The sequence below is a fragment of the Gambusia affinis genome, linkage group LG18 (assembly GCF_019740435.1).
Source record: "Gambusia affinis linkage group LG18, SWU_Gaff_1.0, whole genome shotgun sequence".
Classification (NCBI taxonomy): Eukaryota; Metazoa; Chordata; class Actinopteri; order Cyprinodontiformes; family Poeciliidae; genus Gambusia; species Gambusia affinis.
In genome coordinates this window covers 19,405,160-19,421,089 of record NC_057885.1, presented here as the reverse complement: position 1 = coordinate 19,421,089, position 15,930 = coordinate 19,405,160, and the positions used below count along the sequence as shown (strand labels likewise).

The 15,930-nt window shown below is 40.5% G+C and overlaps 1 protein-coding gene across 1 annotated transcript in view; it reads left to right on the top strand.

Annotated features, from left to right (window-relative positions):
- Positions 1–15,930, top strand: part of efnb3b (ephrin-B3b) — a 109,792-nt gene that overhangs the window by 77,826 nt on the left and 16,036 nt on the right. Inside the window, exon 3 of the mRNA XM_044097445.1 lies at positions 15,673–15,765. Coding sequence (XP_043953380.1) covers positions 15,673–15,765 — 93 coding nt within the window. The remainder of the gene's footprint in view (positions 1–15,672; positions 15,766–15,930) is intronic.

The following is a 15,930-nucleotide window of genomic DNA, read 5'->3' as shown; positions in this document are numbered from 1 at the left end:
TGGTGATGTACTTAGTTTTAAAGTAAAAAAAATGCAGTGACCTGAAAGGTTTGGTAGAAACTGATAAATACACAACGTCGTCTTACGTCAATGATGCAGCACCTGTTGGAAAATCAAGCCTTATTTTGAGTTTATATTTGTGCAGATAATTTCAAACATTAATAATAACCAGGGGAAATGTTACTTTGGTTATCACTAATAACTCTAATCATACAATGCCTATGTAAAAGTAATAATAAAAACCCTGAATGGCTCTATTGAGCTTTGAGGCTTGCTTGATCCTGAACTTGGCATAAAAGTATCTCTAAACTTTCATTTTATGAGCAAGAATGTTGACTTTTCCACATTTTTGCCCATAAAGTTGATGGGTTGTAGAATTAGTTGTACCACACAAGAAGAACTTTATGTTATAAACACGTCAGTGGTGTACGGTAGCTTGTAGCTGTGTTTCCATTGCCAATGTGCGCAAAACTTTGTTTCTATTCCACTAATGTCGGGAAAACGCTATTTTGCAATTGTGATATTTCCGTTAAACAAGAAACTCAAACAAAATCACAGGTGAACAAGTCATTTAAAAACATTGCGTGCCAAGATTCTGCCACCTCTTCCTGTTGTTTTCTTTGTCTTTTACGCCAGCAGGTTGTTGATAACATGACTTGTGTGATGTGAAAAAAGTTTTTCTGTTGCAGTTTCGTAAAATACGCCAGTTTAAATACAGCCAAAGAAGGAAATTAATGGAAATTGATGTATTTCCATTAAGCAAATATATTTTAATAATTCCAATTTACGTAATTATATAGTCAATGGCAATGCAGCTCATGTTGCCTGTAGGTACATCAGGTGTCACACAAAACATCCATGTTCAGTAAATAGATGAGTAACTTTCCCAGTAGTGAGTGCTGTGAAAGCACTGTATGTCTCTTCCTCTGCCTGTGCTGTAACCAACGGTGACATGTCAAGGTCGTATCGCTCCGTCCTCTTCCTGCCCCACTCCCTCGTAAACCTACCAGCTTAGATGGTAGGGTTACAAAAAACCCAGCATATCGGGAAGACAGGAGCAGTGATGGACTTTCCGAGTTTAACCCACATCCAGGTGGCCGCAGGAGAGCAGACAACCAGAGGTGTTTCGTTTTTATTCTGGGACCGACCTGGGAATAAAAGAGGCGGTGAAAATAAAATAACTCCAGCAAAGAGCAGGGAGAGACAGTGAGAAGGAAGCTATGACGCCGGCGCTGACCCATTTCTCCAGGCCTTAAGTGTTGTTCCTGATATAATGGAGAACGGCTAACTCGCTTGCACGCGCGTGCGCCGGAGCCAAAGACGAATAGGTGCCGCCAGCAGACACCAGCAGATGAAGATGCATGTAGACATGCACTGCGAAGGTCTGCGGACAGATAGATTCCATGTGAGCGCTTCAAGACTTCCTTCTTATTCTGTGTGACTGCTGCAAATCTAGCATCACCTCCGCCAGCGCCGGAAAACATCCCACTGAGACGCTCAGCCTCGACCGTGAACTCGTTGGCCCACTCCACGGGTTCCGCCAGCTCAACTCTGGCTACTCTTCCCCTTGGCGGCGACGGCGGGAGCGCGCCGTGTCTATAACGACTTCTATGCCTTTAAAAAAATGTTTTTAAATCACTTCTCTAGAAGTCACTCTGGGATTCACTGATAAGTATTCATTAAGTATTGATAAGTAGTCATTGAAGTATTCATTCAGCATGCATGCAGGTCCACACAGAAGTGCACTTGACTGAGAGTTTCTAGTAGGTTTTGGGGGGAATGTTAACAGATAGCCACTGCACATACACTCATAGACACACACTCACACACACACACACACAACGCCCTCGCTGCCCCGGGACGGGAGCATTGACCCAGTTGTAAGGAACATTGGTCATGACTGTCCTACATGGCCGGCACTTTACCAACGTTACACAAGGCTTATCCACCCAGTCACAGGGCCTCCTTTTAACAGCCGGCTCCCTCTTTTCTTTTGCATTAGCACTTTTATTTTTTCTTTTTCTCTGCTGCCTTTGTCCCTGCTGGTCTTTTCTTTTTGCTCCATTATGCACGTCTTTGCTCTGGCAGCCACATTAAGCTGGCATGCATTAAATTCCCAAAACGGCCAGTCAGACTTATTGCATTGATGTGGCCACGATTTGTTTTCTCGTCATTTCATTAAGCCAAGAATAGGCTGAAGTAAATCAGCCTCTGTGCTCATGCCTGCTGATCACCTTCTTCACTCCGTCTTCCTGTTTAGTCCGTGTATATAAATGCACATGCATGCATATTTATCTTTTGAAGGCAGTAAATGGATTTAAAGATGCAGCGCAAAGATTGTTTGTAAATGTTGGGGCCCGCATACATTCATCATGATACATAAGGCCACAGTGCTGCTGTAAACCCGATTATGAACCAGTGGATTTGTTGCTCCTACAAATACACTATGACAGTCGTAAACATGTCTGACCTCTGCCCGCAATGGAACAGGTTAGCCACATATGCAGCAGGATAACTCCCAGATGGATTATGGGCATGGCAGATGCAGGGTTCTGTGCACTTATGCATACTGCAGCATAACAACATGCTTTGCTAGTCGCAACTAAGTCACAAGCAACCAGGCTATCATTTCCAGCACCATGTGTGTAAGTGTGTCAGATGTGATGATCTGGAGTGTTTCCCACACAGACCTCTAAACAAAGATAAAAACCTGGAACATCACAGTGGCGCAGTTGGTAACACTGTTGCTTTGTAGCAAGAAGGTCCCAGGATTAAATCCCAGCTTGGATTTTTTTTATTTTTAATTTTTTCCAGTATAAAATATGCCATTTGATTTAAGTGTTTTTCCAGGTCTGGGTAAGTATGGAAAAAGAAAATAACATTTGAAATAAAACGTTTGTATTTCAGGACAATTTGAACCCACCCATCCGCCCATTCCTCCATCCATCACTACATCTGTCTATTAATCAAGTCATCATCTATCCATCCATCCATCCATCCGCATGACTACACATCCATCTGTTTACCCATTTTTCCATCCATCCATCTTTTCTGTCCTCCCTTCCTTCCTCTTCTTCATAGTTTGTAGTTTTCTTTAGCTTCCAAACCCAAAAGCCTCAGTAATGTGAAACAATCCCAAAAATACATTCAGAAGAAAAGGACAGAGAACTCTGGAAGCTTGAATCTAAAAACACGGACCTGCACCCTGCAGCTTCCTCTGTCAGGGTGTCTGCAGGTTTCAGTCAGACCTTTTCAAGACCACTGTGACTGAAATAAAAGAGAACAATTACCATGTTAACTAGGCTATTTGTGTTACCATGTTAAGAACTTAAGCAGGATAACATATCTTTGTCAGGTGTTTTCATTTAAACGCCTCCCTGCAGAGTAAAAGTAGCCTCAAAGTGGTTGCTAAAAGGTCTTTAAGTGCCTCTTTTAAAGCAAAACCTCAGTAAAAAAAAAAATGCATTTTTTTGGTTTTAACAGGTTTGTTTTTACTTGAATTGCCTAAAAAATATAAGATGCAGTAAAGCTGAGTATCCCGGGACAAACTCCTTCCAAACTGGGGTGTTTGCAGCCCTGCGTCCGGAGAGTTAATAGTTTTGACTCAGTATAATAACACCCACATTCCTGAGCCAGATTGACACGTCGCCAATAAAAAGAAGGCAAATAGCTGCCTTCTGAAAACCAAAGCCACGAAATAATTTGAAAATGTTGATGAAAGAAGCAAAGAATGAACATCCACCATTCAAATGTAACTAAATGCAATTTAAGAGCAATTACGGAAAACGTGGGCCTAGTTAAAGCCTTTTTGTGGTCCTTGTATCCAGAGAATATTCAACACTTTCTTTCCCATATAATTAAATTGACTTTAGGACCCAGGAGGTTTTGCAGTTTTGAATCCTTAGTTTACTTCTGTAGCCCTAACTGACTGATATGGAGGCCAGTGATTCATGTTTGTTACTTTGAAGGGGAAGGCAGAAGTTTTCCGGAGATTGATACGATGTGATTGGGAGTCGGCCGCTCCTCGGGCTCGCAGGAGACGCAGAAGGAGGGAGTGGGCAGACAGCAGGGGGTGGGTTTGGAAAGGTGGACAGTGGGTGGATGATTCTAATAGAACAGGATGGACGGAAGGAGAATAACGGCTGAGAATTAAAATGTCATCGAGAGGGAAAGATCATCCGCACGCAAGCAAAGACATTGAGATCATTACCCCAGCTGTGTGTGTGTGGAGCAGGGGGTCATATGAGCATGTATAAGGGGCTGAATATAGGGCCCGCCACCCACGGTTCGAGGGAACTACGTCTCCATCGGAGGAAAAGAAAAAAAAATACAGCGCGTTGCGTGAGGTTTTTTTTTTCTTTTTTCTTCTCTGAATCGTTGTGTGTCCGTCTCCTGGGTCAGCATGTGACAGATCATGTGAGTTTACCCTGTGACTTCAACATTGGCCCTGTCAGGTCCCGTCGCCTCTGGCGCTCCGTTCATGTGCAGGAGGTTGAGAGACGCAGCTTTAAAACCAAAGGACTGAACTGGAAATGATGAGCTACAATATATCACGTCCATCAAATTGTTGTTGCTCCACTGATTCCATCAGGACAAGAAAATATATTTTAATTTCTATTGTTTTGTGTTTTTACCTTTACAGTCAGTATGTTGTGTTTAATTTTAGCGACTTATTCAGCCTTAACAGATCTTTGTCCATGGTGTAAAGATCACAAAAATGATTTTAAAGTTTCCAATCCTGATGTTTATGTTTAGTACATACCAAAATCAACTGAAATTTTTTGAAAGAAGTTCAAGAAAGTTTTAATCGACGCTCCAGCTGGTAGTTTTAGTTTACAAAGGGTTTGTTTGACAGAACTCATTGGATTTAAAAATACTCTGGAACAATGGAGAAGGTCCAAGAAGCTCATTAAAGATTAGGAAGATTATACACTCTGGGAAACTGCTGGACCGCCAGTAAAACCAACACTATGTCAACAATTATTAAAAAATGAGACCCATGCTCCAAATGGACATCTTCAAGTTCCACATGGATACATTCCTCTGGAGAAAAAAACCCCCCAAAACTTTAAATATTTGGATGAGATCAAGGGTGTTTTCACGCTTGATAGTCCGGTAGACTCTGTTCGATTGGAGAACAAAATTGCAACATTTGTTACATTTTCAGCTGGTGTGGATCACTTTCACCATTTCTCCCGCTAGCGCTAACCTTGCACATCTGTTTAGGTTGTATTTACCCAGAATGCCTTGCACTATAGTTCTCTTCCTGCTTTTGGACCGGTCTCCAGTCCCCATTTGCATCCAAACCGCTCAAGAGTTCACTTAAACCAAACCAAGACTCTGTGAGGTTTAATCCCGGATCAGAGCTGGTCTGTTTTGGTTCAAATCAAAATTTCATTCCACATTCACATCTGAACTTTCTAGACAAATGAACTTAGTTTGATTAAAATGGACTAGACAAGGCTGGTGTGAATGTACCCAAAGCTTCAAACCTAAGAAATTCTGAAACAAATGTTTGGGCACGGAGTTGGCAGCATCATGATGTTGGACTGTATTTTCTTTAAGTAGAAAAGATATTTCCCAAAGTGCTCCCCACTCCATTTTTGTTTTACAGATCATATAGTTGGAAACATTATTTATTTTGTTTTGCTGAAAATTTTAAAAGGAGGAACGTTGTGTAAATATTAAGTCAGATTTTCTAACAGGACTGTCGTCCCAGCATCAGTGGGCTGACATAAGGCATCCATTTTCTTTCTAATATGGTCTTCCTAAATCTCAGAGCTTAGTTTTATTTTAAGTATTTGGTTACAAGCATGTCTGTGCCACTAAACAACCACTGTAAGCAGGAGTAGTCAAATATCCAGCCCGCGTTGTGCCAGACGATTCTGGGTGGCTTCAAAATATTTGTGTTCAAGGAGCATTTTACTAATTTAACCAGTCAAGTCATATTGATCCTGTACATATTTGAAAACAAACAAGCAAAAAAAAAAAAGAGTAAACTCAGACTTCTAAAAGTTTTATGGTCAATATCTTAATACTCTGGAAATAGTGCAGCTCAAATAAACCCTTAAAAGCTACAAATTAAACTGGCTTTGATGTCCATGACGAGTTTATATAAACTTCTGACCCAGAAATGTATTTTCTTAAACTCCACCAAAATATCTCTGGGTGCTATATCAGGCTGCTTGGCTGTTACTGAGCAAATATTTCTGCGGTTCAAGTTTTTTATCTGCACAAATCTCTTAGGTCATGCACATAATAAACGTATTCTGCTCTCAGACCTCTCGCATACCGTTACCTCACCGTGCAACAGAGGCGCCAATCACTCAGACGTCTTTGTTTTAGGAACGTACTTGTTTGTAGCTGGTCCGATCTGTGTGTACCAAAACCACCACAACACAGCCAGACAGGGAGCCTTTGTCTACAACAATAGGAGAGGAAAGCTTGCCCTGCTCGCAGCAAAAAGAACAAAAAAACTTAAAAACGTCATGCTATATTGGAAGTAATGGTGTGTTTGGTGCATAATTGAAGGTGGAATGCAAGTAAAAAAAACAACAATATACTGGGCTTGTGAGTCTGTGTGTTGGTTTATAAGGGGGAGCTAAAATAATGCCTGTTTTGTTCCAGCACACAACTTAATGTCTTTTGCCACCGTGGCGAGGTAATGGCTTGCGATGGCTTCGTTAGTGCGTCATAGCCAGGTTATAAAAGTGTCATAGGAGATTTATGAAGACGGTTTTAGTTACAGGAAATTTCGACGGCAAGATCCGTGCTCGTTTTTTTTTTCTTTTCTTTTTTTAATAGAGTAAGAAGGGGACAGAGTGAGAAGCAGAGAGCGAGATTGTGTCCTTAAGCGTCACCTCAGGGGAGAGGAGATCAGGTTTTTTTATGCTCTTCATCATCTAGCCTTTAACGACAAGGATTCTGCAAAGCCCACCTTTGAGAACCTACTGCAGACACACACACACACAAAAAATTAAACCCGTCCCCACCAATTTTCCAGCCCACCCACGTGGCGAGGCATAATGTTGTTGTTGTTGTTTAGGAAAAATTGTCACAAGAGCTAAACAGCTGGAACCCAAAAAAGATCAGCATTTTAAAGACAAAGCTATACATTTGGTTTTATGTTGATTTGCACAAACACACGCCAGCCTAACTGACCTCAAGATACAGTCATGTGGCCCCCCAGCTCATAAAAAAGCTGCTTTTACATTTGATCTCTTCCTGTTAGTTCCTCTGCTAACCTGACAAATGTGTGACGCAGATTTCTTCCAATCAGAGACTCACAGTGCTCACACTTCCTGGCAGAACGCGGCACAGAGCAGCAAAACGAGTGTCCTGGCTCCAGCTTGGCTATTTATTCATTCTGTTTGTTGTGCAATCTGCCTATTTGATGCGGGTCAATTTTGCTCGCTTTAATCTTGCTGCCATTAGAATTAAAAAAAAGAAGAAAAAAACACCCTGAAACCTTTAAACTCAAAGCATGTGTGGAAAGTGAAAGGGAGGAACGGCAGTCTGTTTGGGAACACATTTGGCAATTAAACTCTATCATATAAAGCTCCTCCTTTGTGCCTTCAATTAGGAAAAATAAAAATATAAAAAGTGACGCTGATGGCATTAATTTAGCAGGGACACATTTCCAGTGCAGTAAGCAGTTCTAAAACCAGAGCTGACACTGTAAAGGGAGGCACATTACCTTCATTTAAAGCCTCATGTTTCACTTTGCCAGGAAGGATTGTGGCATGAAGCAACAATCATTCAGATTAAACAGTCATTACTTTATTGCAGCATTCAGCTATCAGATATTCCTTTATTCCTTCTTTTTTCCCCCAGGTTCTTAATAAAAGAATTAAAATAAAGATGCTGTTCGAAAGTCTTTGAGATGCACCTGTTTTCTGTTTTTTTTTTTTTTCTAGGTGAGACTGATGTTTTGATTTTCTTTGACGTTCCAGTTTTTTCCCAGAAGACAAAGTGAGAGAATATCCGAGTTAATTTTGCTTTTAAATATATTCTTTTTAAGAATATCAATCACAGTAAAGATTACAAAGTGAGAGAATACCCCAAAGCTGAATCCTGTTGCTACAAGAAACACGCTAGACCAACATATTTGGGTCCCTTGAAAGAGTTTGATGTTATGAATCCATAAGTAAAATGTAGGAATCAAAAAATTATCCCCATGTATGCATCGAAGCCCCTAACCTTGATCTGATTCTTCCTGAAGTCAAATCAAAATGCAGAAAATGATCTGTTATCTGTTGATGCGTTTAGAGTTGGGGGAAGAGAAGTGAGTTTTCAGTGATTTAGCTAGGCGAGGATAAAATAATTTATTCAGGAAATATTCACTGGGAGGAATTGAATATTTAAGAATTTTATCAATCAATAACATGAGTTGTAGATTGCTTACTCTATAGAAGGCAACTGGATGTTTTCTCTTGTTCCTTGAAGATGTTTCGCTTTTCATCCTAAAGGTTTATGAACATGATTACAACTAACAGGCTTAAAAGTTCTTGTCAGAGCAAAAAAAAAAATCCTTATTTTAACAACATTAAACACTCAAGGGATTACTTCAGTTACCACTATAAGGTCATGTTACACTAATCAGACACTGCAGCGTGCGTCAAAGGTCTGTACGCTGGAATGCTCACGCTGTGGAATGGTGATCAGATTATGAATGCTACATTATCAGTATCTTTACACATCATTGAAACACAATGTTGCAGCACAACGGCGTGACCAGTGTATTACATCAAAGGTTCTTTGAAATTTGTGTTTAAATCCACGTTAATTTTGCTTTTAAATAATTTTTTTTTGAATATCAATCACAGTAAGGGTTACAAAGTGGGAGAATATCCAAGCAATTAAAAGAGCACTTCAAGTAACTTCAGAAGTACATGACAGAAATGATAACATCAGCAAATCTATAAATCATATGGAAAGAAATGTTTTGTCTGATTGTAACTCAACTCAGAATATACAGTGCAGACAGAGAGGAGGTCAGCCGAACAGCCAGCGTTGCCAGACATTCGGTACAGAAGCATGTCTTAAATCCATCCATTTTCTAACAACCCTGTCTCTGGTGGGGTCAAAGTGCTGCTGGTTTTCATCTCCAGCTAACGTTCCAGGCGAGAGGCGGGGTTCATCCTGGACAGGTCTGTCACAGGGCAACGCAGAACCCGACAGGACAAACACTCACACCTAGGGAGAATTTAGAGAGACCAATTAACCTGACAGTTTTTGGAGGAAGCCGGAGAACCCGGAGAGAACCCAAGCATGCACAGGGAGAACATGCAAACTATGTGCAGAAAGACCCCGGGCCGGGAATCGAACCCAGGACCTTCTTGTTGCAAGGCAACAAGACTACAAACTGTGCCACTGTGCAGCCCTCGCGTCTTAAATCAAACGACGTAAATTGTCAACTGTCTCAGCAGCAAGTGCAGATCATCAAAAGACTGCGAACAAGTCAGATTTGGGATTTACGTCCCTGAATGAGTGAAAAATGGACATCAAATGTCCGTTTTCTTCTTTTGTTTTTTTTTTTCCTTATAAGATTTGGCAAACTGGTGCTGTGACAGTGGAGGCGTGGAGGAAGCTTGGCCCACACTGACCTTGGTAACAACAACAGAGTATGAGAGAGATTCCCCTCCGCCGTGGATGAAGTGTACACACAGCCACTCCTCTGCCTGCCTGGCTGCTGATTCCTCGTGTGCTCGCGTCTGATTGGGGTTGACTGCAGTATTATTTCATTAATTAAGTTTTTCCACTTTCCCCGGCTCTCCCGCCTGTCTTCTTGTCGGGCGAGGGCGGCGGAGCGACGCCCTTCCTCTCCCCCGTCCTCCGGTGCTTCTCATCTCCCCCATCACTGCTGATCATTGTCTCAATTACTCATCCCTGCTCTCCCTTCCTGCCTCTCCCTCGCTTTTTTCTTCCTCCTCCTTATCTAATCCCAGCTTGCTGTATTCACTCCTTCCCCACTCCATTTTGTTTTTTTATCCCGTCCTCCCAGAATAAGGTGGGAAAGATTGGAAGCAACCCCTCCACCTCCTTCCCATCCATGCCTCTCATCAGGATTTCACAGATGTGCAGTGATTATTTCTGCCTTGATTCGGCGATATCTTCACCCCCTCGAGTGGGGGAAAATTTGAAACATTTGTGCTCATCAGCTCAGATTTTTGGGAGGAGCGCTCTCTTGATCCAAGGGCAAAGCAGCTGGGATCTCTATGTTCGCTTTGTCCCCGCGAAACTGAGATTTGCGGAAATGGTGACACCTCTAATGGCTCTGAGAGGATGTGTCACCCTTTTAACAAAAGAAATGACCTTTGTGATATTTTCAACCTGATTAGGATGTTTGAAAGACAAAAAATAGCTTACATTTGCAAAATTTGTGGAGGCTCTTTTGGTCCAATTTGCCTCTCTGGTCTCCGTCCCACTCCTTTGTATCCATTACCACCCCACTTTTCCATAATGGACACATTAAAGTATTTCACCTCCCTACTTTCTATCATGTCATTTAAACTCTTGCCTTCCTTTCTTTTTTTAACTTTCCAACTTTTTCTCTGTCCTCCTCCTCCTCCCCCGGCTCTCCGTCCCCCCGTGGTCCCACATCGTCTCCTGTGTCCATCATATCACCAACAGCTTGTCGCAGGCAATCAGTCTCTGTGCCTCACTTCGCTGCACGACCTCCTCCACCTCCTCCTTTCTTCTCCCTTGTCTCCCACACCTCCCTCGTCTCCCGTCACCTTGTTGTCCTCCTTCATGTGTCAGTGGTTATTACTCTCAGAAATCTTCAGCGCTCTTATTTCTCCTTTTTTTTTTTTTTTGTGGCTCCTGTTATTTCTCCCGGTGGCACTTCTGTGCTTGGGTTAAACCAGAGGGTGAGATCCTGTAATCACTCTCACGACGGCTCCTTATTGAACGTTTCCAGATTCGGTCTGTTGTCCAAAGAGGAGGCTGAGTTCGGTGTTTTGAAAATGAAAAGAAGGGAAAACATGGGAAGTGCTAAAAATGTACTTTGTTTCCAAAAATGACATTTTACGCTGATGACGTTGAATTAAATGCATAAGCAGTATTTTTCCATATACTCTTTATGTGCTATCCATATCCTCCTTCTGTATTTTAAAGCACCTGCTGTTTGTCTGAGCTTCATGGAGGCTTTGCTGGTTGATTGTGTGATTTTCAAGATCACTTTCATCCATATTAGCCTCCATTTTACTGTTTCTGAAGTAGCTGATTTATAGTTTTACAGCACTTTTCTTTACTGCTTTAAATTTCTATCATTGTATTTTATTCTTAGTGTTAATAGTTTTATTTTAGTTTTTGCTTCCTTAGTTATTACGTTGAAAGTTTATTCTTATTTTATATCTTTTTCCTAGATACCTCATAGATCACTCTACCTAAAAAAGTAAATAAAATCAAAACAATACATTTTTTCCTTCACAAAATCTGGTTCCTCAAATTTAACTTTCTTACAGTGAGACAGTGTATAGTCTAAGTAAAACGCCCATTTCATCAGTCATTATGTAAACATCAGAATATTACAAAGAAATAAAACATGTTTGTTTTACAGTGAGCTGTTACTTTGTTAATGGCAATATTTTAAAAATCTGTCATGCATCTTTATTTTGTCTGCGCTGCAGTGTGGATCCGTTGGTCCGTACCTTCCTCCCACAGTGAAAAGAAAAAAGAAACAAACAAACATACTTTATCTTGCTTGGTGACCCTGAATGACTTCATCTTTTCTGCATTGGTGGCTTTTGAAGAACAAAGTTTCCTACAACTTTTGCATGTTAGCATCTATTGTAGTATTACATGTTTGGCAATTCAAGTATTTGTGGTTGCAGTCAAATTGCTTAAGTTAATTTCTATGTTTGATATTTGTTCTTAATGTCAGGACTCGTCTATCTCTGGTGATGAACACAGTTCTTTCCTTTTGCCTGTTTTTTTTTTTTTAAGGTTGAGGGGGTGAGAACAGACAAATAGTTTCAAACATGTCTTCAGTTTTTAAAAAATGCTTCTTAATAAACTGAATGTTCTCCTGGCTGCAGATTTTAACATTTTGCCCTGCAGACATCCAGACAATAGCTCATAACTGGGCTGGGGATTTTTATTTTTTTTTCCAAAATAGAATAATAAAAAAATTACAACAAAACAATTAGCTTCTTAAATTTCTTTCTTCACTTCACTTCTCACAACTAAATACTCTTTTTTTTCTTTTTTTTTTTTTTTACAATTTCCCGCTGCTGAGTTTATTATCAAAGCTGCACAGTTGGACCTGAGCCCAAATGCTCACCTTGAGGTTGATTTGTCTCTTTCTGTTTTGTTGAAAACAGACGAAATCAAACGGATAGTTTCTAAAATTTCTTCACGCCACAAATTGATTTTCGAAACTGTCTCCTAATAAACTGAATGTTCCTCGACTTTGGCAGCTTATTGTTGGTTCAAGGTGGATCTGATTAGAAGCACAGTTTGGGTCAACCATTCAAACTCCATTCTTCAGATTTATTTCTTCTGATGTGCTTCGTTTCTGAATGTGCTGAATGGGTTTCCTCTTGCTCGAAAACACATAAACATTGGATGTCAGGCCAATTAGAGACATGAAATTGCCCTCAGTCGTGAATGTGAAGAATTGTTTGTTGGCGCTGTGATGGACTGCTGGCTGTACCTTGGCTATTAAATGCTGGGATGGATAAATTATATTTTATTGGAGCACAAACAAGTTGGTTAGCTTGAAAATAAACATCCCCACAGAAATCCGTGTGAAAGCAGAGGGCCTCACTTCTCTCGCGTCTCTGTGCACAAAACCAATAATTTAAAAAAGAGGTACTAAAAATTAACGAGTGATCATTTTGGTAAATAACTTGCGAATGAACTAGACAGTGAAAAGGTTCAGAGTAGCAGAAAACTAGATAATAAAACCTCCACAGAATGAGTCTGCATCGTTTCCCCATTAAGTTTTTCAGTATTTTTTTTATATCATCTTTAGATTTTACTGCTGCTACAGAAACCTGACGTCTGAGCGAAGGTAAAAATGTCTAATTCTCAGCAGCATTCCTGATTAACAACCTTCATTCTCTGCTTCTTTTTATTCAGCTGAACTTCATTTGCATTAAGAAGTGTGTCCTTGTAGTAAAGAAAGACATTTCACAGGTCTTTCACAGATTTTGTGCTTCAACAAACAGTGCTAAGAGTTGGAGAATGTGCAAACTTTTCAAGACAAATTATTCTATATATTTTCTCTGTTTCTTTTTTTATTTTGGCTTTTCCACCAGACTGATGTTTGCTTTGACCTCCGCCCGCTTCTCTCCTGCGCTCGTTTTCACACGTTGCATCCTGTAAGGATTGAGAAGAAAGGTGTCAGAAGTAAAGCTGCCTCTTTTTCACACCTTCGTTCCTCTCACTCCCGAATGCCGTCTTCCATTTGCCATTTCTCTCCTTCTCCTCGGCTTCAGAGAGGCTAATTTATATTTAAGAGAGAAAACAAGGATATAAGGGTGGCGCGTGCACCCACACTGGAGGGAGAAAGGGTATGATTACCGTACGGTTTATGAGCCGCTGAGGCTTCGCATTAGACTGTCTGTCAGCACAGACCTTAAAGACAATTATAGAAGTTTCTGCCCGGTATTTGGACTGGTGATTGAAACCAAAACCGGGCACAGCAAGAAGATGCTTCTCAAGTATTGAAACCAGCTGCACAAGCAAGCGGAGCTGCGTCAACTGAAAGAGGTGTGATTATCGGGATAAGTGCCTCTCGTCTCCTTACTTCTCACTCTTCTCTCTTTTTGCATTCTCTCACTTTCTCTGCATCATCAAACACTTGTCCTTCAGAATAGCATTTCTTCCTTTCCTCCCATCCTGAGGCTCCTCTTTTCCCCTCCAGAAGGTCGCTGAGCCTTTATGGACCCACTGACGTATGTAAAACTAAATGAGGGGTCTTCAACCGCAGGCCTCGCAGGCTGTTGTCCTGCAAGTTTTATATGCACTTCTTATATGTGTTATGTCTGTTTTATCTGTGTCCTAACACACCTGAAGGAAATGGCTGAACTACCTCCTCAGTATGCAGTTAATTTCTCCAGAATCCTGTTCATTATTATTTGACTCAGGTGTGTTGAAACACCAGCATTAAATATTAAAATCCATCCATCCAACCACTGATTTGAACTAAGAGAGGAGGTATTTGTCGTATTGTTTATCGTAAAAAAATTGTTGTCACAGTAGGAATTTTGATTTATCGATGTCTCGATAAATTCCAGTTAAAAAATGCCAAAACTGACTGCACTATCGGACAATGTTATTTTTTACTATTCCACTGTTCATTTCATGTGAGCATCAATTAATATGAATGAATGAGAAAATATGATTAAATGCTGTTAAATGTGTGCAGTTTAGTGATTTAAATTACACTACTTTGGTTAAGTGGTGTCCTGTTTTTTATATGAATGTTTTTCAAGAGCTGTGTTTGTGTTTTTGGTGTTACAGCCATACTGCTCCTTAAAAAAGAAATAACAAAGAGTTGTTTTTTTTATTGTTATCTTCATTGTTATCACAATGCTACCACAAAATGTTGTGATTAAGATTCTAAGTCCACTGATACAAATGTATGCCACCCATCCATCTTCTGACCAAGCTGTAACTATGTTACAAACTTAATGGAAAAGGAACAAAAAGCCCCAACAGAAAACAAAGTTTTCCAACATGGCCGCCGGGTAGATTATCATTCTTTAACTAATTTGATTGCAACTACACTTCTATATCTATGTTGTCTTTTCAATATAAATTACAAATTGGTGGAGAGACATTTTAGTGTTATTTTTCTGAGTATAAATATTGTATATAACTACAGAAACCATAAAAGGATGTCATGATTTTTTTGAGGCTTGAGGCCCAAAGGTGTCGTCCAGGGATCGGTTCTTGGACTGCTCTTCATGGAGTATTAAACATGATTCTCTGTTTTTTATGCTGACGATAATGTGGACTGTCGCATTATCTATGAGCTACAACCAAAGAGAACAGGGAGTCTTATTTTAATTTGTTCCAAAAGATTCACTACAAAATGAGTCTTTTAGAAACTACAATAACTTTAATTTAAAATATTAGCCTTCAATTCTCTTAATTAAAGCATGAGCAGTGGAGGTAAAAGAGTGTTACCTATTGCTGCTTTCACTCATCCATCAGAGTCTAAAGTCAAATAAATCAAGCCTGGTTTTTCTCTCAAATCAAGCAGTGATTTACATCTTAGGGGTTCCATTTTGTCTCCCTCTGTCAGCCGGTCTTTGCTTCTCTGGATTAAAAACCTCCTCCTCAGCCCTGCTCCAGCCATTCCTGCAGCCCAGGCAGCAATTGTAGTTGATTGCAAGCGGACGAGTCCATACAGTGTGGAGGGGGGAGGATGGGGTGCAAATTAATTCCAGCAGCCTGGTAAATGAGGACTTATTAAAGTGCTGCTGCCTTGTAGTTTGGCATTTTCAGAGTGTCTGGTGGAGTTTTAAATCACTTCCTGTGCAAATGTCACTCCGGTGGTGCTGACTCTATGAGAAGGAATCTGTTGTTTACTTCTTCTGTGGATCCACAGTGCGGGTTTAAATGAAAAACAGGCTTGTGTGTGTGCATGTGTGTTTTTTGGGTTTTTTTTTTTCCCCTCCATGCTAATTGTTCAACTTTTTGTTTCTCTCGCTGCAGCCACGTCGGATGGGACGCGTCAAGGCCTGGACAGCATGAGAGGAGGCGTGTGCGCTACGAAAGGCATGAAGGTGGTCCTGAAAGTGGGACAGAGTAAGTCTTCCTCACATGAATCACATCTGATGAACTGGTTGAATGCTCATTTATTTATTTATTTATTTTTGTCCATTGCACATAATGAAATCACTTAACAACTTAGCGTGATCAGCACACAGTGTCACAGATCAGAGCAGCGTTCATTAGTGCACCTCATCTCTC